The 22,455-nt window shown below is 39.6% G+C and overlaps 1 protein-coding gene and 2 non-coding genes across 3 annotated transcripts; all 3 read right to left on the bottom strand.

The window, feature by feature from the left end:
• Nucleotides 1-5,412: 5,412 nt before the first annotated feature.
• On the bottom strand, nucleotides 5,413-19,173 carry ahcy (adenosylhomocysteinase). The gene is made up of 11 exons (XM_054617242.1): nucleotides 19,054-19,173; nucleotides 16,011-16,201; nucleotides 14,107-14,182; nucleotides 13,478-13,630; nucleotides 12,042-12,154; nucleotides 11,531-11,738; nucleotides 10,425-10,512; nucleotides 10,193-10,310; nucleotides 9,896-10,018; nucleotides 9,079-9,150; nucleotides 5,413-6,716 (listed from the first exon to the last, which is right to left on the bottom strand). The coding sequence occupies exons 1-11, from the start codon at nucleotides 19,079-19,081 to the stop codon at nucleotides 6,585-6,587; spliced, it is 1,302 nt and encodes a 433-aa protein (XP_054473217.1). The 5' UTR covers nucleotides 19,082-19,173; the 3' UTR covers nucleotides 5,413-6,584.
• Nucleotides 12,672-12,807, bottom strand: LOC129106510 (small nucleolar RNA SNORA17). The gene has a single exon (XR_008531845.1). It is a non-coding gene; the product is annotated as a small nucleolar RNA SNORA17 (small nucleolar RNA).
• LOC129106509 (small nucleolar RNA SNORA17) lies at nucleotides 13,709-13,844 on the bottom strand. Its single transcript, XR_008531844.1, has one exon. It is a non-coding gene; the product is annotated as a small nucleolar RNA SNORA17 (small nucleolar RNA).
• Nucleotides 19,174-22,455: the final 3,282 nt, after the last annotated feature.

The raw sequence follows: 22,455 nt of genomic DNA, 5'->3' as shown, positions 1-22,455 counted from the left end.
TATCATAAAATAGATCCACTGCACACCAATTATTTAAAGGTGCCGTGTGTAGGATTTGGCGGCATCTAGCGGTGAGGTTGCAGATTGCAACAAATCTCTCATGTGCCAAGTGTGTAAGACTGATGCCAACACGAAGGACCCTAGAGCCAGCGTTTAGGTTGTTTAGGTTGTGCGTTCTGCTCTTCAGAAAACCTGAATGAAGTCCATGTCCATACAGTCTGCAGTAGAAACATGGCGGCTGGCTCCGTGTTTAGACGCTAGCGGCTCATTTTAAGGAAATGAAAACACAACTATTCTTATTTGAGGTATTTCCGAGAGTCAAAAGAGTTGAGTTTTCAATAAAACTACATCTGGACCGGTGTGTTAACTGCATGCCAAACTAATCAGAGCACACAAGGTCAAATTGACTCCTCCTATACGATGGATGTAAAACAAAACAAACAATGCTAGACTGTAAAGACTGGAGGTAAACATGAATAACTGCACAGTAGTGGACTAAAGTAAACACATTGAATATGTCTACTTGCTGTCTTTTGGGTGCCGGAATCAATATTGCATACATTTAAGATCATAAACTGTAATTCAGAGCCTCAGAGAGCTGCAATACTTTTTTTTTTTTTTTTTACAACCAGAGGAGTCACCCCCTGCTGGCCAGGAGAGAGAATGCAAGTTTTAAAGTGGCCCTATTATGCTTTTCCACTTTTCCCTCTCCTTTAGTGTGTTCTATATATTTGTGTACATGTAAAAGTCCACGCCTAAAAGCAGTTACCCTCCCCCTCAGCAGCTCCTGAGCTCCTGAAACAGCTCCATTCGTGTGTAATTAAGTTAAAAGCTCGGGTTTTGTTGGGTTACATGGGCAGCGCTTCCTCCTCTGGTTTGCCTGAAGCGTTGTTTTTTAACAGTCACCTCGGCTGAAGGCACATTCATACCTCAAACTATATTAATAATACTATAAGTATTGGTGGTTTAAGATTCGTCTTTAAATGTGAATACAATGTCACCAAATTGCCTCTTAAGCTTTGAAATGTCACTAACGGGTTCTACCTTTTTGGAAATATTTTTGTATTTTTTACAACTTCACACAACAGCATTGTGGAAGAACAGATAAATACTAGTAAAATAAATAAAATATGTATTTTAGGAACTGAATGGATAGAAATATTCGGTGTGTAATGGACGTAGTAGATGCAAAAAGAGATGTATTTACAACCAGAGGAGTCACCCCTGCTGGTCAGGAGAGAGAATGCAAGTTTTAAAGTGGCCCTATTATGCTTTTCCACTTTTCCCCTCTCCTTTAGTGTGTTCTATATATTTGTGTACATGTAAAAGTCCACGCCTAAAAGCAGTTACCCTCCCCCTCAGAAGCTCCTGAGCTCCTGAAACAGCTCCATTTGTGTGTAATTAAGTTAAAAGCTCGGGTTTTGTTGGGTTACATGGGCAGCGCTTCCTCCTCTGGTTTGCCTGAAGCGTTGTTTTTTAACAGTCACCTCGGCTGAATCGTGTTTTTTTGCATCCCACCTCTGAGGTTTAACGCAATCAGCGGACTTTCAGCGTGGTCCTGAAAATAATTTAAAGCGCTTCTATCTGTATCAGATCTGCTGCTCCGACATCTGGTTTGTGTTTCGACGGCATTTATAATGAAATAGAAGCTTCGACTGAACCCCCCCCCGAGGACTTGTGCAGCAGAGATCTTATCGAAGTGTTCATACTGTTTGGATTGCAAAAACAGCAGCTTCCCTTCCAAAATATCACTTCAGAGACCAGATTACCAAAAACACGAGACCACACTTTTAGTGCCACCAAAGGCATTTCCTTACTTTTTAAATATTTAACAACCCGGGACTCTTCGTTCCTGCTTGTTATATTTAGGCGGGATGTAAATGAAACTGAATATTCCTGTTTTTTCTCCACAAATCCTGGGAGTTCCTGCGATCACCCACAACTGTGTATATATATATTAACACACACACACACACACACACACACACACACACACACACACACACACACACACACACACACACACACACACACACACATATATATACAATTAGGTCACTTACTGACATTTTTTTTTTTTTTAATATATTGTTTTGACTTTACTTCAAGCAAAGACTAAGAATATTATATAATATAATTTAATGTATAAAACAGTGAGTATAATACATTACACAAATGTTTTAATGCATTATAAAAATGCAAAAGACAAAAAAACAACAACTTAGAAGTTTTATGGTACTTGTGTAAAGCCTTATAAATATTCATGAGTGCTTATATGAACAACCATAAACAGCTATAAACAGACTGTAACACATTGTTTATGATGCATTTTAGACTTGGATGTCACAAAAAGTGTTACTGTAGAAAGTAATCAAAACTATTTAGGGATAATCTCATGTCAATGTCTTAAACTAGATACTTTAAAAAATAGAAATATTATAAATATTATATAAATAAATATTCCTTGTTTCGTAAAAGCTGTAAACCACAAAACGTTTAGATTTCAGCGTGTCAAAAGGATTATTTTATTTAAAGAGGTTTAAGCTACCATGTGTTAGCACGCTACAGTAATGTGTTGAATGCCCTGGCAGCATGGGGCACATTCATACCTCAAACTATATTAATAATACTATAAGTATTGGTGGTTTAAGATTCGTCTTTAAATGTGAATACAATGTCACCAAATTGCCTCTTAAGCTTTGAAATGTCACTAACGGGTTCTACCTTTTTGGAAATATTTTTGTATTTTTTTTACAACTTCACACAACAGCATTGTGGAAGAACAGATAAATACTAGTAAAATAAATAAAATATGTATTTTAGGAACTGAATGGATAGAAATATTCGGTGTGTAATGCAAAAAGAGATGTATTTACAATACAAGGATTTTTCTGTGGTAAATATGACTTTGATTGCAAAACTCCTACCAATGCAATACACAATTTATTCCTTATAATAGCAAAACAAATATTGTTCTCTCAGTCCTCATCTCATCTCCCCACACGTTTTGATTTTCTTGATAAAAAAGATGTTATAAAAAATTCTAAAGGGAACAATTTATACCCGGCTCATTTTTTTAGTGGTTATATTTTGAGTATTTTCCACCGACCCACAGCATCTAAACTGAAAACGAAGTTCTTAACATGCTCTTTGTTTCACCCAGAACAAAAGACTTTCACTGCAAAATAACGATATCTCCTGCTCCAGGGAATGTCCCAGATTAAGATCTGGCTTTGAGAGCAGTGAGTGTGTTTCCTGCGGGGATGATATGTTGAACCAACAGAGGATCTCTTTGTTTCTCTCTCCCGTGATGTTCTGGAAACAATTCATGGAATGGTTCAGTAGCAAATTCACAGAAATGTGAACTATTGATCACGATACTTTTATTTTTGGTGTTTTATGCAAAGACAAAAAAAATAGTTTTTTGACTTAATGATTATTGTTTTACTAACTTTAGTGGAAGTTTTTATTCATGAGGCAAAATATTTAAAGACCCCACATTACAGGTTTTATAATAATAACATTATATAAAGTCCCTGAAATTATTAAAAACCAAATATGTGAAATATTTCTATATATTACTGGAAATTTATCTGAACCTATAACCATATACATGCTTATTTATTTATTTTTTCTACTTTGTTTTATGCATGTTATGGCTTTCTTGATTTATTCTACTTGAAATAAGTAGATTATGTTTTTTATTTTGTACTGTGTTTTATGTCTAATGTGGTATCAGAGGATGATAGACTTTGTATTGTATTGATTAACTTATTTCTAACTTCATCTTGTGAATAAAAAAAAAATACTGTGGTAAGCTGAGGCATTTGCAAACATAATACTGCACAGATTTCTGATGAATCCACATTTCACTATAAATTCCAGTGTCATACTGACAATGCTTTAGCTTCATTTACAGACAGACATTCAAACTAAAACATTTGGTTGAAATGTTTGCAGCATGTGTAACGTTAGAGATATTGAGTTTTCACATTTGAAAACACACTGATGCCTCGCGTCTTATTGCCTGCATCCTCAGCTTATTTATTTAAAATGTAGTTCTGTTGGTGGTGCTTCCAACCACACAGCAACTTTTATGCATTTTTCTGCTGTTCGTAAGCAACTTACTGTTTTCCCCTCCATCTTAATTAAACTGTCTATATTTACTGTAGTTTGATTTTTTTATTGTCCTCATCCAGGATTAGATTGCTAGAACTTCCTCACAGGATCAGTGATTGTTATTGCTGATGAACAAGATTGATGGAAGGTTTGTAGGATATTAATTTCAACTCAGCTGTGGATGTTTTCATAAGGATTGCAGTCTTCTTGTATATATTCTCATATATATATATATATATAAATATATATAATATATATATATATATATAATAACGCCCAGATTATGGGAGACTTTTGGCTAAAACTGTTTCCTCTATGGATGGAGTAGATTTGTTGGAGAATTATTTGGATGTGGTCATAATTAAACTTAATGTTAGTCTGGATGTTCATTTTGTACATTAAGACGATAAATAAAAATTGCACTTTATATTGCCAACCCCTGGATCCGTGCAGCTTACGGCCTGTTTGTTAAATGCTTAATGGCTTCATCCAGCAGAGGACGGTCGGCAGGCTACTGGAAGCTATGGGAGAGGGAAGAACAGATCGGAACACCACGAGGCCCACAGCTGGTTCAAACCAGGAATGTTGCAATTACAGAATGTATGGCTTTAATCAGCAGCTCCTTTATTTATGTATTTAAAAATCATACTTTTCCCAGAGAGTCATATTTGAACCAACTACCCATCAAAGCATAACTTTATCCTCTTTAAAGGAAGTCTTAAAATAGAGTTTTTGTCAGAACTGACTGTCTTTTCATAGTGTTGGCCATCATTTACACACGTTATGATGAAATTGTACTAATGAAGCTAGTCACCTAATAAATTAGCAGAATTCCTTCCATAGTCTTTTTGTCAGTTTTTTTTCTGCAGTTCAACTTTCAGCCACATGAGGGAGTGTGATTTTTTGGATTGTTTAGGTAATTGGAGCCTACTTAGAACATTAAATCTAATATGGAAGGCTTGTTGGTTTTACAGACGAGGAAAAAGATTCCGTTAACGCTGCTAAAATGTATTTTACAAAGCTGTGAATTATCAAAAGGAACATCTTCTTGAAAATGAGCAGTCTGCCAATTCCACATGAATTACAGTAAAGCCCAAATGGCGGCAATATTGGTCAGGAACATTCATTTATGCACTGAAGATTTATAAATAAAGCTTCGTGTGGATTTCATAAATAGTTTGTCATTTTTTAAAGTGGAAAACAGCAGAGGTCAAACTCAAAAACATATTTTATGACTTCCACTAGTCATAAAATGTGTTTCAGCACACAACCATACAAGCAGAAACAGTCCAGTCACATGTATGTGTTTTTTTTATTTTTCATTGTCACACTTGACAGTTTGAATCCATCGTTTACAAAACAGCTGAACGCTGCGTTTCAGGCTTTTAACCGTTGAGAACTGTGACCGCCACTTTAACGTCGTCCTGATCGGCTTCAGTGAGAAACAGAAAGAAAGGGGGAGGCGTTTGGCCCTTTAAGTCAAATTAAATAAAAATCACAATAAAAAAAAAGGAAGAGAAAAGAAAAAAACAAAAATCTAGCAACAGAAAGAATAAGACTTTTTTTTTTTTTTCAAATGAGGCAAAAAACATGAGGTGCTTTGGTGTCTCTTTGGCAGCGGTGCTCCTCTTTACCGATGTAAACCTGATAATGAGCAAACACACTGAAAACACCGAGCAGAGTTCAGGTACAGCCTTCATTAAGTGCTAACTCAGCGTTGGTGGAACTATACTGGAACAAGGCCGCCGCACACTGAACCGTTTGCCTCCATTCATTCAAAAGATGCAGAAGAAGAAAAAAAAAAAATAACTTCTTGTGAGCCAGAGAGAAGAGCTCAGGTAGAAAAAAAAAAGAAAAGCGTGAGGGTTTTATTTTTATTCCATTAATGGAGAGGGAATGACAAACAACCAAAGATGAATTGTCTCCACAGTAGCAGTTGGTGCTTCAGAAGACTACTGAGGAGGAAAGAGGAGGCGGTGGAGGACTGAACATATCGATGTTTAAGGAGTAAAAGAAGATGGTGAGGAGACAAGCTAATACGTTGTCAGTAGAAATACTAGTTTGGTGTCGTTTTGACTCGTGTGTCTGAAGAAACAGACTTCTGCAGTCTCCTGATAAACTCCTACATAAAGCTACTGACTGAAGCTTTGGCTCGATGCAGACAGATTAACTCAAATACAGCCGTTTGGTAGATTAGGTTTGAGCTCATCTCAGTAAAGCAGAACAAGGTGTTCGGTTCCACACTTCAGCCATGTCTTGTGGAAAACATTTCTCTAGCGTTTGATATGGAAAAAGGGGAAGGAAGCAAAAAAACACACAAAAAAAGCGGTCCCTCAGCATCCCTGAAATGTTGACATTTGAGAGTCCCAAAGTGCAACCTGCTCCCAAACACAGAACCCTGCTTCATCTAAAACACCACCTCCTCTTTCTCCTCCGTCCTCCCCCCCCCCGGTTGGACAGGGTGCTCAGTAGCGATAGTGGTCCGGTTTGAAGGGCCCCTCGGCGGGCAGACCCAGGTACTTGGACTGTTTGTCCGACAGCTTGGTCAGCTTCACGCCCAGCTTGTCCAGATGGGCGGCCGCCACCTGCTCATCCAGCTGTTGAGGCAAAGAGAGAGAAAAGCTCCCGTTAGATGAGTCATGTCTGCTCGTTCGTCTACCTTCTTGTTTTGCATATTTTAGGTTTTGGTACGCAATAACTTTAAGACAGACAGTCTTTACCAGTGTCTTATATTCAACATTTGAAGGAGGCTGAATGTTTGTATTCTTGTGATTAGTGTAGCCTTATTCTAACATTGAAGGCTAGCATACATTCTGTTGATTGGAAATGGAAAGAATGAGAGCCTGCTATATCTGCCTAATATCTTTTTTGCTTTCATTTATTAAGTATTTAACATGTGCATAATCTAACATATGTAATTATCAAACGCATCTCTTTTTGAAATGGCTGGTCGAGATGAGGCCTATTGTGAGTTGGTTGCAATAGTTTGTCATTAAAAACCCCCGAAAAACTGGTAAACTCTGGTTTAAGACGGACAGAAAAACCCCCAATATGAAGTAGTATCAAACTCAAGATACCGAGTGAGGCTGCAGCGAATGATTCTTCTCATTATGGAGAATTCTTGTTTTTTTTAGTTTGTAAGTAAAAAAAAAAAAAAAAAAAAAAAAAAGCATAAATAAAAAGTGGATCCCCATAGCCCAAGAATAAGTTTGAAAAGAGTTCCCTTTGACAGACAACCGTCTAAAACTCAAAATGTATCTAGTTTAAGAAACGGAGGAAAAGCAGAAAATAAAAAACAAAAAAAATCACCACATCTCAGTCTGCAACAAAACCATGTTTGGAGTTTCGGTTTGATGAATGCAGATGATGCGCTCAAACAAGGATCAAGGTTTTAAAATAAACAATAACTTGTACTCTAATATTAGTATGTGGGGGTCCTAAGTTGTCACTCAAAAGTTCCCACACTCACTTTCCTGATTTATTGTCAAGACGTTGACTAAAGCAATAATCCTCTCCATTTTAAATGTATGTGGAGGTTTTTCTACAGCTACACAATCACAAACCTAAACTTGTGACCGTGCACCCGTGAAAGCCCGTGACTGCAGGACGTTGTGACTGCAGGACGTTGTGACTGCAGGACGTTGTGACTGCAGGACGTTGTGACTGCAGGACGTTGTGTCTGCAGGACGTTGTGACTGCAGGACGTTGTGACTGCAGGACGTTGTGACTGCAGGACGTTGTGACTGCAGGACGTTGTGACTGCAGGACGTTGTGACTGCAGGACGTTGTGACTGCAGGACGTCGTGACTGCAGGACGTCGTGTCTGCAGGACGTTGTGACTGCAGGACGTTGTGACTGCAGGACGTTGTGACTGCAGGACGTTGTGACTGCAGGACGTTGTGACTGCAGGACGTTGTGACTGCAGGACGTTGTGACTGCAGGACGTTGTGACTGCAGGACGTTGTGACTGCAGGACGTTGTGACTGCAGGACGTTGTGACTGCAGGACGTCGTGACTGCAGGACGTCGTGACTGCAGGACGTCGTGACTGCAGGACGTTGTGTCTCACGCTCGAAAACCCCATCGACCCTCATGTGAGCCCACAAGGCGATTAATCTTTGGTTCTGCTGGATTTGTAAAGTGATCCTTTTGTGTAAGAATGTCTTCTGTTAAGACAAGGACGAGTGTTTCGGTGAATATGAAAGGACGTCCGTGTTGGATGGAGGGAGATGTTCTGAGGGCATAACCCGCTCCGTGAAGCGCCACATTATCTCTTGCTTTTTTTTTTTTTTTCATGTTGAGCACCAAATAAATCTGCTGCATTCAACAGCAGCTTCCTGTTGCTTTTTTTTGGTTTTGTTTTAATCTTTCAATTCCTGCCCTTCTTACGAACCCTGCTCCCTTTTGATGGGCTCTCTCTCTCTCTCTCTCTCCTCTCCATCACTGTAAAAACATCACATCAGGGGATTTCCTGCTTTCATTTTTATCGCCGCAGTTTTCAGGCTTAAGGGAACTAAACTTCGGCCCAAGATCACCGTAAAAGAGAACAGCGATGAGATCATCCCGCTGTTTTTAAAGTCACTCAGCTCGATCTGTATCTTAAAGAAAGTATCCGTCCGGACATCTAGAGTTCAACACTTTCATTAAATAAAAAAAGAAGAAGACTCTAACCTCCAACAGCACCAGTTACATAATGAGTTCATCATTTAAAAAAAAACCTCTCCCTTTGTTATAGATGATTATCAGGGGTTTGAGAGATCAAATCTGGAAAGTGTAGACTGAAATGGCTGGACCCAATGGCTCCACTAATGGAAAGAAGAGACCCGGCCTGGTTTCTCCAACGTTGTGGCATCACTCATCTGGTAGCATGTCATTTTATCCCGCAGACTAGACGTTGATATTTATGTCTGAGTGATTTGCTGCATGAAATACAAGCTATTATCAAAGTGTGGCCACTGACCTTCTTGGGCAAGAAGTAGACACCAATGGGGTATTTGGAGGTGTTCTCCCACAACTCGATCTGAGCCAGAACCTACAGGGAAAAAAAAGACAGAACAAAAGAATATACTGCGTTTAATGAGGCAGAATGGATGCAGCTATAGTTTCATTATGTTAAATTGAAACCTTTACACACCAAAGGGCACGACGAATAAACCGTGAAACACAAACCTGCTAGTACTTTGCACCGATATTTATACAGGCAGTGATGCAAATTTGGAACAGTTGCAGACGGAGGACCAACTACAAGGATCCTATTAAAGCAGAGCAGCATCTGCAGTCTGTCGGAGGTAAACTGTTGTGTACCGCCTCAGCTACTGCAAGATGTTTTATTGAGTTTGCTGATGGCAGTTTGCTGTGAATATGACAGGGGCTTTTATTCTGAAAGGTAATAACGGACGTACCAAGACGCCAATCGTTATTACCAGGCAGTGCAGACCGGATACAACCAGACTACACAGCCGTTGTGTTTTCAATATGTCCACTACACACAGCGGGATTGGCTATTGCCTTTATTTGCGTTGTGAAAGCTCAGAAAAAATAAATAATAATAAAAAAATAAATAATAATAATCTACTTCGTTCCATCGCTTCTGTGCAAAGCAATATTGGCGTTCTGTGATAAAGTATTTATGATAAAAAAATAAAAGCACAAAAAAAATGTATTAAATTGCAAGTGAGTCGTATAGTATGTAAAGGCCTTTAAGAAAGCGTTTTGCTGCATGCGTTACATCCATCTTTAATTTGTCTTTTCTTTCTTGTCATGCGATCTCACAGTACCTGGTTGGTGAAGGAGTTGCTCATGACGAAGGACGGGTGTCCCATGGCACAGCCCAGGTTGACCAGTCGGCCCTCGGCCAGGATGATGATGTGACGGCCGCTCTTCATACGATAGCGATCGACCTGAGGAAGAGGAGGAGGAGGAGAAGGATTACTGCTTCTGTTATGGTTCAGAACTTCTCTTTTGTGTTCTTGCTCAGTCGATGCGCATCGATCTAAGAGCTGCCAAACACTGAAAATAAACCATAGGCACCTAAAACAAAAAAGTCACAGTCAAGTCTGTCTAAGTTTCCCCACCTGAGGTTTGATGTTGATCTTCTCTGCAGCGTTTTTGGTGAGCCAGCCCATGTCGATCTCACAGTCAAAGTGTCCGATGTTACAGACGATGGCGTCGTCCTTCATGTTCTCAAAGTGACTGAAGGCAACGAGCACAAAACCATCACAACGAGGCTTCTTGTTGGGTTTAAGTTGAGACCGTTTCTACTTTGAATACAAGCGTACAAATGAAAAAGTAGCCGCTCCCACTTACTGTCCCAGGATGATGTCCTCACAGCCGGTGGTGGTGACGAAGATGTTGCCTTCCTTTGACGCCTCGTCCATGGTGGTGACCTCATAACCTACAGAGCCAGAGGGGAGAGGGGTTCATGCTGTGGACCAGACGTTCTTTTAGTGATCACATCTGTCACGTTAAATTGAGAACTAGAACTGGATTGTTTATGGTTTTTCCTCTTCATTTCTCATGCAGATAATCTGGTTATCATTAGTATATTTATTACATGTATAGGACGTAATGAAATGGCTGTTAATTCTTCCGCCTTTCTGATCCTCTCTGTGAAGGTCTGATTTAGAAGACGTACAGTCCTGGGCTACAACTTATTTCCCAAATTGACAAAGTTATGAGCTTGTTGTTGAGATTTTAAGGATAATGCAACTTTCATTATTCAGAGTTTTGGCCACTTGTTCCAACATGTGCTACCATGTGACGGGACAGCCCATTCCAAACACTCCCGCTCATCAACTACCAGTTGAATGTTAATATCCTGAACATAAGGTCGCTTTTTCAGATGACAATGTTTCCCCTTTTCAGAGCTCCGATAGACAGACTGTAGTTCATGCTCAGCTATAGGAACATAGGGGAATGTTGGAAAAAAAAAACAACATTAAACACAAGATTTTTTCCGGGACATTTGACCTTCTCCTCTCATTCTCCATGTGTTTTCCATGACTAGAAAATTGGTCAACAATTTCTTCCTTTAGTCCAGGATGTGTGGGAACCCTGCGCTGTGGTGGCGCAGAGCCGGTAGAGACGTCGACATTCTCAAACTGCTTCAACCACAATTGCTTTCCCCGTGCGCATTTGTTCCTCATCGAGAGAGAATTATGGTCTACACTGTAGTTTGACGGCACAAGACTAGATGGATGAATTCTCAAATAATGGGTGTCTTTTTGAAGAGAGAACCCGGTCTTAACTCAGAAACAAACTTAAGTTTTACGGTTTTCTCATTAATGACGACAATTGTGTCAGTTCTGAAAGTCTTAGAATTAAGAATCCTGGATCCCAAGTTAACTGAATATGCATATTCCTCTTCAAGTTCATGTCATAGATGAACCGTTTTACCGGCCACCATCACGTACCCTCCATGGCTGCCTGCAGGGCATTGATGGGGTCGATCTCCGTGACGATGACGCGAGCTCCGAACCCTCTCAGAGCCTGGACGCAGCCTTTGCCCACGTCGCCGTAGCCCGCAACCACGGCAACTTTACCGGCAATCATCACGTCGGTTGCTCTCTTGATGCCGTCGATCAGACTCTCCCTGCAGCCGTACAGGTTGTCGAACTTACTCTGAAGGGTACGGAGAGAGAGAGAGAGAGAGAGAGAGAGAGAGAGAGAGAGAGAAAAATACAGATCACATATTAATATTAGTCAAGCTTTTTTCCATATATTTCCATAAGTCAGAGAATTCTCATGACTCCCAGTTCAGGGCCATTCAAGTGAGCTGAATTATTTATTGTACTGTTCTCATTTCATTCAATACAAAAAAGGCAAAGAGATCATTTCTTTACGGACAAACTTATTAATCAAACACTATTCCTTCATCATCACTCTCCTCCGTCTGGAGGGGATTTAAAGTTGGAGGCCTCTTACCTTTGTGACGGAGTCGTTGACGTTGATGGCGGGCATTTTCAGCTCGCCCTTTTTCAACATCTTGTACAGGTTGTGGACACCTGTGGTTGTCTCCTCCGACACGCCGCGGATACCTGAAAAAACACAAAGTCACCTAGTTATGGAAAACCATTTAACACACAGAATTAAATTGGTTTGCCAGGGCGGCAAACAGGCTTCAGCCTTAGAACGCCATAACCGATTTATGTCGGCCATTTTTAGACTCCTTACATTTTGAGTAATTAAGGTACGATGCACGTAAACGTGACAATGACAAAAGAATAAAAGCTTTATGAAGATAAAAGTTTGTAAATTTTCATCTCCACACTCAACTGCTGGTTACAAAATATCAGTAGTGGAGCATTGTTCTTCAGATATAATTTAAAATGAAGTCACTGGTTGCTCTTTCAATCGTTCTCTTTATTTCAAATATTAGTTTTCTGCACTTTTGTGCCGATTCCCAACACAGATCCATCGGCCCTTTAGCATTAAAGTTTTGGATGTTGGTCCCTGATGTGACAAACATCAAGGGGGGGGGGTTGGTCATCATCTCTACTTTTAGAAACGACCTCCAGTCATTTAAAAAACAGGCTTTATGCATAAACACAGCATGATGTCGGTGAGAGCATCACTCCGAGTCCTCAGTGAGCAGCCGAGTCTCAGTGCAGACTACCACCGCTCTCTCTCTGCCGCCTTACGACACAGCCGCAACACACAATAGTTGGGCTGCAACGCCTCAGGGGGCATCAGGTCAAATTTGCAACAATATCTGGTGAGAAATATGCCGTTATTTTTCTTATAAAATAAAGTAAATATTATGTTTTCCTTCTTGGTCCTGACATACGTTGACCGATTGTACAAGATAATTGACGAATAAAAGACACAACAAGTCTCACAATCACGTTATCCAGAGCCTTTGGAATACCAGGAGGAAACGGCTTTAATATCAACCTTTGCTAACTTAAAATAATACAACTTAATGTATGAATACATTTGCTGCGAGTTCAAAATGATGTAATCTGAACGAAGCTGCCCTCTAAACCACTAACGCCATCTAGTGTCCAAAACTCGTCTCTACAGCTTAAACATTTACTTGGATGTTACAGAGTGGGGAAATCCTCACCAGCCACTGAATTCTGGGACATCTTCTGGTCATAATTTAGTTTCCCCACAGAAACCATTTTATAACCAAAAAAATGTCCCAATATTTATGTCTGGCCAATTTCATACTGCGATGACAGGCGGTAAAACAGACGTCACAGGATCACAGAACCCTTACAAACAAACAAACAGTGTAATGACCGCAATACCAGCCATATATTTTCATTAACGAGACTTTAGGCCTTTTTCCAAACCCTACTTAAACTAGGGAAAACAAACAGCAACCTCATATAATGAAACGGTGTGAACAAACCAACCTGCCAGCAGCTTGGGGTACTTCGTGTGGACCATGTTGGTGAGGTCTCCTCCGTCGTCCAGGATCATGTTGAGGGGCTGGCCGTCCTTGAAGTACAGCGTCTGCTCGATGCACCACACGTACTCCTCGTCGGTCTCGCCCTTCCATGCGTACACTACACAAACCAGAGGGACATGTTTACTCATTTGCCTCGTTTCTGAGAAACGGGTGAAACGACCGACGGTGAATCTAAACTGTCGGCGAGAGCATCACTCCGAGTCCTCAGTGAGTAGCCGAGTCCCAGTGCAGACTACCACCGTTCTCTCTCTGCCGCCTTACGACACAGCCGCAACACACAATAGTTGGGCTGCAACGCCTCAAGGGGCATTCAATCTAGTTTGACCTTCCTGGAGCTTTTATTTGTCCTCACTGGACACTGAAACCGTCAGAAAAATAAGGTTCAACTACCAACAGTTAGCTTTTCACTAGGGAGGACGATATGAAACGGTCATGTCACCATTATGTTGGCCAAAAGAATTGAAATTCATGATGTTTTTTTTGGGACGATTGAGCAAGAAAGTCATAATACAGGTCGTTTTATAATTCACACACAGCTTACACAGGTGGAGATGGTGAGTGTGTGTGCGTTACCTGGAACTCCAGTCTTGGCGATGGCGCTAGCAGCGTGATCCTGAGTGGAGAAGATGTTGCAGCTGGACCACTGAACCTGAGGAGGAAGAGGAGAGAGTCAGGAAGGAGAGAACTTCACCATTTAACTGTCCTTTCATCTCATCAATATCCTAGAAATCTACTAGAATTAAATAGTTTGGAGGCAGCTTCTTTTCATGCTCCAAGTCTTTTCTGCAACTGTAATGTAACAGTTAGGGCGGGGCTATATGGCCAAAACCTTCCATCACGCTATGGGTCATTTCAGATCACGATAACTATAAATATCACGTCCATATGAAATAACCACATGGTAAAGCCTCCTGTGTAAATAAATTCATCCCAATACGAGTCCATTGAACAACGATAAATCATCATTGAATTATCGCCCAGTCCCACGTACAGATACCTTTTTATTGTATCCAAAATTACGCAACATCATTCCACGCATTATTTTAACCCCCAAGCACAATAACAATAATATTTGTGATTGATATCTTGACATTTATTGTAACTCATCAAGTATTTCATCCTTTAAAACATTAGTAAATCTAGTACATCTCAGGACAAAGTTAGGAGTTAGTGTGCTACAAATAATATTCATAGTCATTATAAACGATCAAACTCACTACCGTCACTATACTGACAGGAAATGAATGAGCTACCAGTGCGTTGTGAACATTCTGCTGCCGTCTAGTGTCCAAAACTCGCTACTGCAGCTTGAAAGAAATCTAAATAATGAGCAGGTGCATGTAAAACTGGGTTTTATAGTCAGTGTCTTCCCAATAAAAGAGGTACTACTGAAAAGTAAAATTCAAGCCAATCAGCATTAAAAAGACAGATCATTTAAATTTTACTTTTTTTAGAATGTAAAGAAAAAAACAAGAACCACCAACCAAAAGGTGGTATGGATGGAAGGTAGATTTCCAAGTGACATTGAATTACAGAGTATCGCCACAAAGAGAGAGAGAAGTAGAATCAATTAAGGGGGGGGGGGACATTAGGTTGTTATTTATTCTGTGCTGGTTCCTGCAGGAGGAAACCAGTCCTGGTCAGACAGATAAAACCAACATGATAACAGAACACAGCGGCCTTGAGGCAAAGAAAAACCCCAGACTGACTGAAACAGTTTGTACGAACAAATGGATCAATAAACTTGTCCCCCCTGAGTAACTGCTGCTGCTGCTGTAGTGCACTGTAGCAAGGCAGAGGTTATTACCGGACGGTTTAGGATTGAACTAAACTGCCCTCTTCTCTGGTGAAGCTCATTTGAACGACACACTTTCATGTTCATTTACTAAAAAGTGTTGGTGTTATTTTAAATATGTAATAATCTATTGGCCTATAATTCACACAATCTGTTTAAGATGCTTCATATGAATAAAGAAAGCAAAAAAAAGGGACATAAAGACTAACAGGGCTAATCTGGAAGTGAGTGTTTTGACTCCTAGAAAAGTTTAACTGGACTTAAATGTACAACCAGAGTAAGAAAACAAAGTCCACGAGTTCGTATGATGGGCCTCTCAAATGAAGAAAGGTTCAGATTTTGGACCTGTACAACTTTTCTCTCCTGGTATTTGAAATATATAAACTGCAAAAATCACAGCATCTGAAGGCCTTAACATATCTTGTGTGCACAACTTCAGGTAATTAAAACCAATCAAGTCTCCAATGCATCACGTTGAGGGCGATTTCATCAAATCCCAATACCACCATCTACCGAAGAAATCAGACTGATCATCATCACTACCTGGTTGGAAAAGTTCTCTTTAAATCAGAATATGTAAAAAGTTAAATAAAACTCTTGCATGTAACCTCCCCTGCAGAAAAGAGCTTTTCATGAATGATCAGTGGATGCTCTCTCAAAGACAGTATCTACTAAACCTCACCTCAGCGCCGAGGGCGGTGAGGGTCTCGATGAGCACGGCGGTCTGCAGGGTCATGTGGAGGCAGCCGGCGATACGGGCGCCCTTCAGCGGCTTGGTCTGACCGTACAGCTCCCTCATCTTCATCAGACCGGGCATCTCGTTCTCCGCGATGTCGATGGCCTTGCGCCCCCATTCGGCCAGACTGATGTCGGCTAGGAGAGAGGAAGAAAGCTGGGCGTTAAAACCTGAATATTACAGAAATATGTTCTCGCCAAGCTTGTTGAACCTGCACTCAGTCAGCGGATTAGTCACGAAAGCTTTCTGATCACAATGAACTTTGACCGTGTTTGAACATGCTGTGCCTCTAGATTTAAATGTGCGTTTGTTTAAAATTAAAAAAAAAGTTTAAACAGGACCAAACATATCAGCATCGACATCCTCCTCATGATAACGTTCAACGCATGCATTCAAGATTGCTTTTATTTCACACCACACCTGTTAAATCTTTTTCGTGTCTTTGCAAAACTGCTGTAGTTTAAACAAAGAAGTCTTGAAAAAAAAAAAGATGCGAGGATATCTTGTATATCTTTTTTCCTGATGCATGTATAATACGGTTTCAATTCCTTATATGGGAGAACATAGCTGTCTCTCTGCTAACTATGTTGTTACTTTACTGTGGGGGGGGAAAAGAAAAAAAAACAGCTGCATGCACTCTGTACAGTCACTCCTTTCATTTCCAGCCAGCTGCTGGTGCTATATGTGCATTTTTTCTTTTCGGAGCAAAGAACACGTTCCTCCTTAATGAACGTAATAAGGAGGTGTGACTATGCTTTTGAAACATTATGCATTAGTAATACATATTGAAAGCATAAGCGACACATTTGTCCGCCCATATCTTGAACATGTCAGAACAAGTTAATAGCGATGAACACGAGGCTATGCATTGAAGGTTAGGGTATATAGAACATTTCTAAACTGCCAGACTTTCACTCGCTTCTTAAGTGTCAAGCAACAGGATTTGACATGGACCGCAAAAAAAACCCAGACCTGTTCTCGTTTTCACTTCTTGTTCCTTTAGCAGCACTTTGTTGTTACAGTGCTTTGTACAAAATGTGATTTTCTCAAACCATGTTTGCTGATCATGTCCTGCTATAAAGCTTAAACTCCTCCCTACAGACTACAGGAAGAGCTTCAAGCTGAACACCAGGCTACATTTAAAAGATAATAACCAGATATTATCATGATAAACCAGAAAGCATCCTGACGTAACAGGAAGACAAGCACTCTGTTCTGGGCCTCTACAACGCTGCAGGCAAACCGAGACACATGATGGAAGCCCCAAAGTGCAAGCCCATCCTCCAACAGACCCAAAGAGGGTGAAGCTTGTGCAAACACACCTCTGCACCCAACCGGCACTGGCCTGAATGAGCAGCCACAGACGGGATTAGGAACAGGTTCACAGCGAGGGCAATAGGGGAGGAGCTAAACCGAAAAAACACCACTCAGCTGAGTTAACCACCAACATCACATGTGGATCATTGTGTGGCCCTGCATGCCTAGCATAGCAGGGCATCTGACAGGCCATTGGGGTACAAATCCCACCCAAAGCCAGCAGTGCAGTATTAGCATTTGAAGTCCATTTATCCACCAGGTGCACGTGTCCTAAACCAGGGCAGTCATTTGAAAAGAGAACAAAGTTAGACTTCATATTTTTTGCTCTGTTCAAACCAAGGCGTCACGTGTAAACACCCTCTGCAATTTACTTTAATAATTCGAATATCTAACATTCAATAAAACAATCATTTGCGTCAGTGGAACACCCTAATTTGCTTCATCTTTTATCCAATAAAATGTGCCCCAATAATGTAATTTACTTAGCCACAAAGATTTTTTTTTAAAATGTGGCACTTATTGAAGTACGGTACCAGTCAAAAGTTTGGACACACCTTCTCATTCGATGGTTTTTCTTTATTTTTATGTTTTTCTACATTGTAGATTAATATTGAAGACATCCAAACTATGAAGGAACACATATGGAATTATGTGGTAAACAAACAAATGCTCAACAAACCAGAATATGTTTTATATTTTACATTCTGCAAAGTAGTTGAATGAGAAGGTGTGTCAAAACTATCCATCTATCTATCTCTTGTTAAAGTAAATGAGTGAAAGTGCATCAATTAACATGTCTGAACTTGACAAACAGTCACTGAGAAACTCTTGACTCCTGGATGCCTGGATGCCTGTAGTTGATGCAGAATGTGTGGACTTCGCCCTGCAGCTATCTGTTAGATGATTGTGCAACTCATTCTGCTTCTAACCAGCTGCTTCACAGTTTGGTAGATAGAGATTACAAGGTTAACCAACACCTGCAGGCACTTCAATGGACAACAGCTTCTAGTTCACATGCATACTTTGACATTTTCAACTAAATGCTTATTATTATGTGTTTCATTTCTAATTGTTTTAAATTCCTCAATTCCTTTCAATAAAGAAATATAATAATAATAATGCAAAACATGCATTTATTTATTTTTCTTGTATATTTCCACTATATTTATTAAAAACACATAAAAACAACTTTTAATCAAAAAGCATTTGGCCCTAAAAGCTGCACCACGTGTAGTGCATTACTACACAATGAAGCTCAGTCTCTGCCTGCTGCTGTCACTCATGTAAAAAAAAACTGGGCGCAAGACATCATGGGAATTGTAGTTCGCAAACACACTTCCGGGATAGGACCGTAACGTCTTCGGCTCCGCTAAAAAACTACAATACCCAGAGGCGGTGGACGTCATTTTTTTTTTCTTCAGCCCATGCTTGGTGCTTGTACGGCTGTTACATGTCGATTCACGCTAGCATTACAGCTTGAAACCTGTAATAAATAATAAATATGTCAAATATCTAATTAGCATTTATTATTAGCTGTTATAAGCCCGGCTGCTAGCAATAGCCGTAAATCAACGCGCAAATTAGCATAAATTACCCAGCATGCTCGCCAACTACGCGCCAATCCTACTCGCCCGTATAAACGCATTTTAAAATGATAAATCTTGTAACTTACCGACTTTGTAGTTAAGTTTCTCAGACATTGTTGTTTTCTGGTGTTTTGTTCCGGGCAGGCTGGGTGAAGCGGCAGTCTAGCCGACGGACAGAAGCAGAGAGGGAGGGACCGAAACATGACGGCTCGCTTTTTATCGTTTAGGGCCCACATTCAAACGAGCATACGGTGAAGGGGGCGGGTCCATACTGGATTCCTATTGGCTGCTGTAGCTCCCGCCCCGCGTATGAGTGATCTGATTGGATGATGTGGGGCGCTGACGGCCAATGATAGGTTCAGGAGCATTCAGGGGCGTGGGGTTTTTTATAACAAGTTTTGTCTGGTTTTTTTTCCCATTTTTGGTAGATAAGTTAAATTATAACTTCATAATGTTATCATATTCTATTCAGTAGTACTGGGGTTGAGTGATAAAGTATTGTAGGTCACACAAACACATACTGTATAGCTCTAGGTTTGATTTGAACTATACATTAAACTGTGCAATAATAGTTAAAATAGTTTTTTTTCTGTCTGTAAATATAATATTTCAGTTATTGTTGTTTTTTATTGCTTATTTATAATACTTGTTTTTTTTTTTTTCATTTTTTATTTTTATCTTGTCTTTCTTCTACTATGTCTCTTGTGTGCACTTTACTCTATGCTGCTGTAAGCCTGCAAATTTCCCCGCTGTGGGACTAATAAAGGATTATCTTATCTTATCTTATCTTATCTTATCTTATCTTATCTTATCTTATCTTATCTTATCTAACTATTTTGGTAAACATTTTGCAAGTGAATGTGCATCGGAATTAAAGAATTGGTCAATATAACATAATGTAATATATTTGTAATAAGCAGTGGTGGCAGAAGTATTCAGATCCTATAAAATACTAATACTAAACAGTAAAAGTATTGCAATCAAAACCACCATTGAGTAAAATAATGTATTAACTACTCCTTAAAAATGTTCCACAAAAAGTGTTGTACTATTATATTTTGCATTAATACTACTGCTGTATTAATGTGTATGTTGCATTTTACTGATGTAGATCTTCATGAGCTTGTAGTGTCGCCGTCCTGTGAAAATTGTGTTTGTCCGAAATGTCAACATTTCATGATCTCAGAAAAACAGCCCTGTTTTCAGCTTTATGACGATGTATTTTACAGCCGATCAGACACAGCTGAGGCTTTCTAAATAGTTTATTAAGCGTTATAAGCAGGAGAATTTTCTCAACACCAAAAAGGAACAATTTTACATTGTTTTCACTGTACAAGTTATATTCCTACATAAGAATTACCTACAAAAAGGACAATAACCTTTGGTCACAATGACCCAAGTTTACTGAATGTTCATGGTAATTGCTTATATTTTTTATTTAAGCATCCCCAAAGTGCAATACAAAGCAGGCCCTGTATTATAACCTTATCAGGGGCCTAAATCTACTTTGATGATGTTCATTTACACTGTTCTCACATGGTTCATACTCAAACACAGAGAGCCTGGGGTCAGACAGCTGAGGCGTTCAGGGGAAATGGACACAGCCGAAGTAGTGCAATCTGAGCAAACACAATGCAGATACAAACCAGTTGAGTATCAGCCCTTTGCTTTGCAGTTTAAAGGTAAGTTTAGTCCGAGAATGGTGTGGAAATTGGTTTTCGCACGACAAGATAATTAGTGGCTATTTGTAGGACTAGCTGGTGCTGTTTAAGCAGGAGAGGCAGCTGGAAAACTGAGCAGGCCAGGCATCCAGAAGACAACCAGTGGAGCCAGTCGATGCAGTTCAGCCAAAGCAGAAGACACAAGGTCTGGTTACGAAGCCAAAAATCTGCTCTCTGATTGTGAAACGGTAAAATGTAAATGCACATTGGGGCCAAACAGCAAAGGAATTTAGCCCTTTAACAGATTGATAATGGTTAAATGAAGTAAAACATGTACAATCACGCCCAGTGCCCTATGGGAGATTCCATTCAGGATGACGGGCTTTGCAAGCTTTGCAACACTGTAAACTACCCTATGCTCTACTTTGAACTTTAAATTGTGATATAACTAGAAACTAAAAGGATAAAAAAATTAAAAAAAAGTTCCCCTTTTAGCTGATAAAGCACAAATTATACTGGAGGTTTTGAATGTGGAAGGTAGCGAAGAACAATTTAAACAGAAGATTCAGCACTTCACTTTACACTGCAAAGATACAATTTAAGTATATTCAATAATATTGTAATAATATTAAGAAGAGCCTTTTTTTTGTTGCACCGTTCATACATGCAATTCACCAATAAACTGTAATATAGTAAAGATACACATTTAAAAGGTATAGTATACTATCATATATCGGGGTATGTACTAAAAATAGTCGTTGCCTAATCTCAACTCTGACCTCGGCCTCTGCTCCAGAATCTCCTCCATGCCGGACCTTGTCACGGAGGGTGAAGGTCCTCACACACTGATGTTGTTTTCATCAATATTCAGAAGCTTTACATTTTGTGTGACATGTTTTTTTCAGAAGGTAATGGTGTTGTTTTGACTCTGCTATACTGTATTTACTGTACAATGCACAAAGAAACTGCAGAAAAATAGAATATGATGCAGTGTTTAGAGTTCAAACTATCATTATTATTTTGTATAGACGTTAAATGATTTAAATGATCGCAAACAAGTTAATTAAAAAAGTTAACATTTTAATAAAGGAGTTGAGATTTAATTAGTTGCCTATTTTTAAAGAACTAGTAGTACAAGACGAGCAGTACAAGAAAAATCATTGATACATTTCAGCCTAAATGAATAATTTGACCGGTGTACTGTTGCTTAAAATGAGTAATACAGAGGACTGACTTATATAATATGAAGACACATTTCCATTTCCTCGTTAGGTTTTCTGGTTACTTGGGTTCTCCGGTTTTACTGGTTGTTTGCAGGAGGATGTCACTGATATGAGATAGGGCTAATTCAAAACAACCTGAGGCAGATCAAATATCTTTTTCAAAGTTAATATTCTAGAATAAATAAAATACTATTCAATTGCTAAATTATGGCTTTTCTGAGAAGCCTAACTTGTCCTGAAAATGATTCTATAAGGACTGAAAACGGAGTGAACGTGAGGAAATACTGGGAGTGGAAGCCTCAAGTTGAAGGTGCTGAGCTCAGCAGAGTGGTAGAAACTCTATATACACTAGAGCTAATTTAAGAGCCCGTTTGAGGCGGCCTGACTCGGGACCCCAGCGGACTGTCACCCTGTCGGTCTCAAGTGTCGCAAGTTTGAGTTTAAATTGTAGTAAAACACTCTGGTGACAGTGGAATGTTCCAGACACGAGTTCACTTTCTTCGAGCCTCTACATTAAGTTTTTTTTAAAGATTTTTAAAACTCACAGGGAATCATTTTTTTCCTTTGTAAATATGATTATTTAAACAGTAGGATTATTCTTAGT

This window comes from Anoplopoma fimbria, chromosome 17 (genome assembly GCF_027596085.1).
Source record: "Anoplopoma fimbria isolate UVic2021 breed Golden Eagle Sablefish chromosome 17, Afim_UVic_2022, whole genome shotgun sequence".
Taxonomy (NCBI): Eukaryota; Metazoa; Chordata; class Actinopteri; order Perciformes; family Anoplopomatidae; genus Anoplopoma; species Anoplopoma fimbria.
This window is presented reverse-complemented; position numbering and strand designations above follow the sequence as displayed.

Coding starts and splice junctions, on each gene's coding strand:
- ahcy (XM_054617242.1), bottom strand. CDS start 19,081: ATGTCTGAGAAACTTAACTACAAAGTCG. Junction 10,311..10,424: donor GAGGACATCATCCTGGGACA/GTAAGTGGGAGC, acceptor CGTTGCCTTCAG/TCACTTTGAGAACATGAAGG. Junction 10,019..10,192: donor AGATCAACATCAAACCTCAG/GTGGGGAAACTT, acceptor CCTCTTCCTCAG/GTCGATCGCTATCGTATGAA.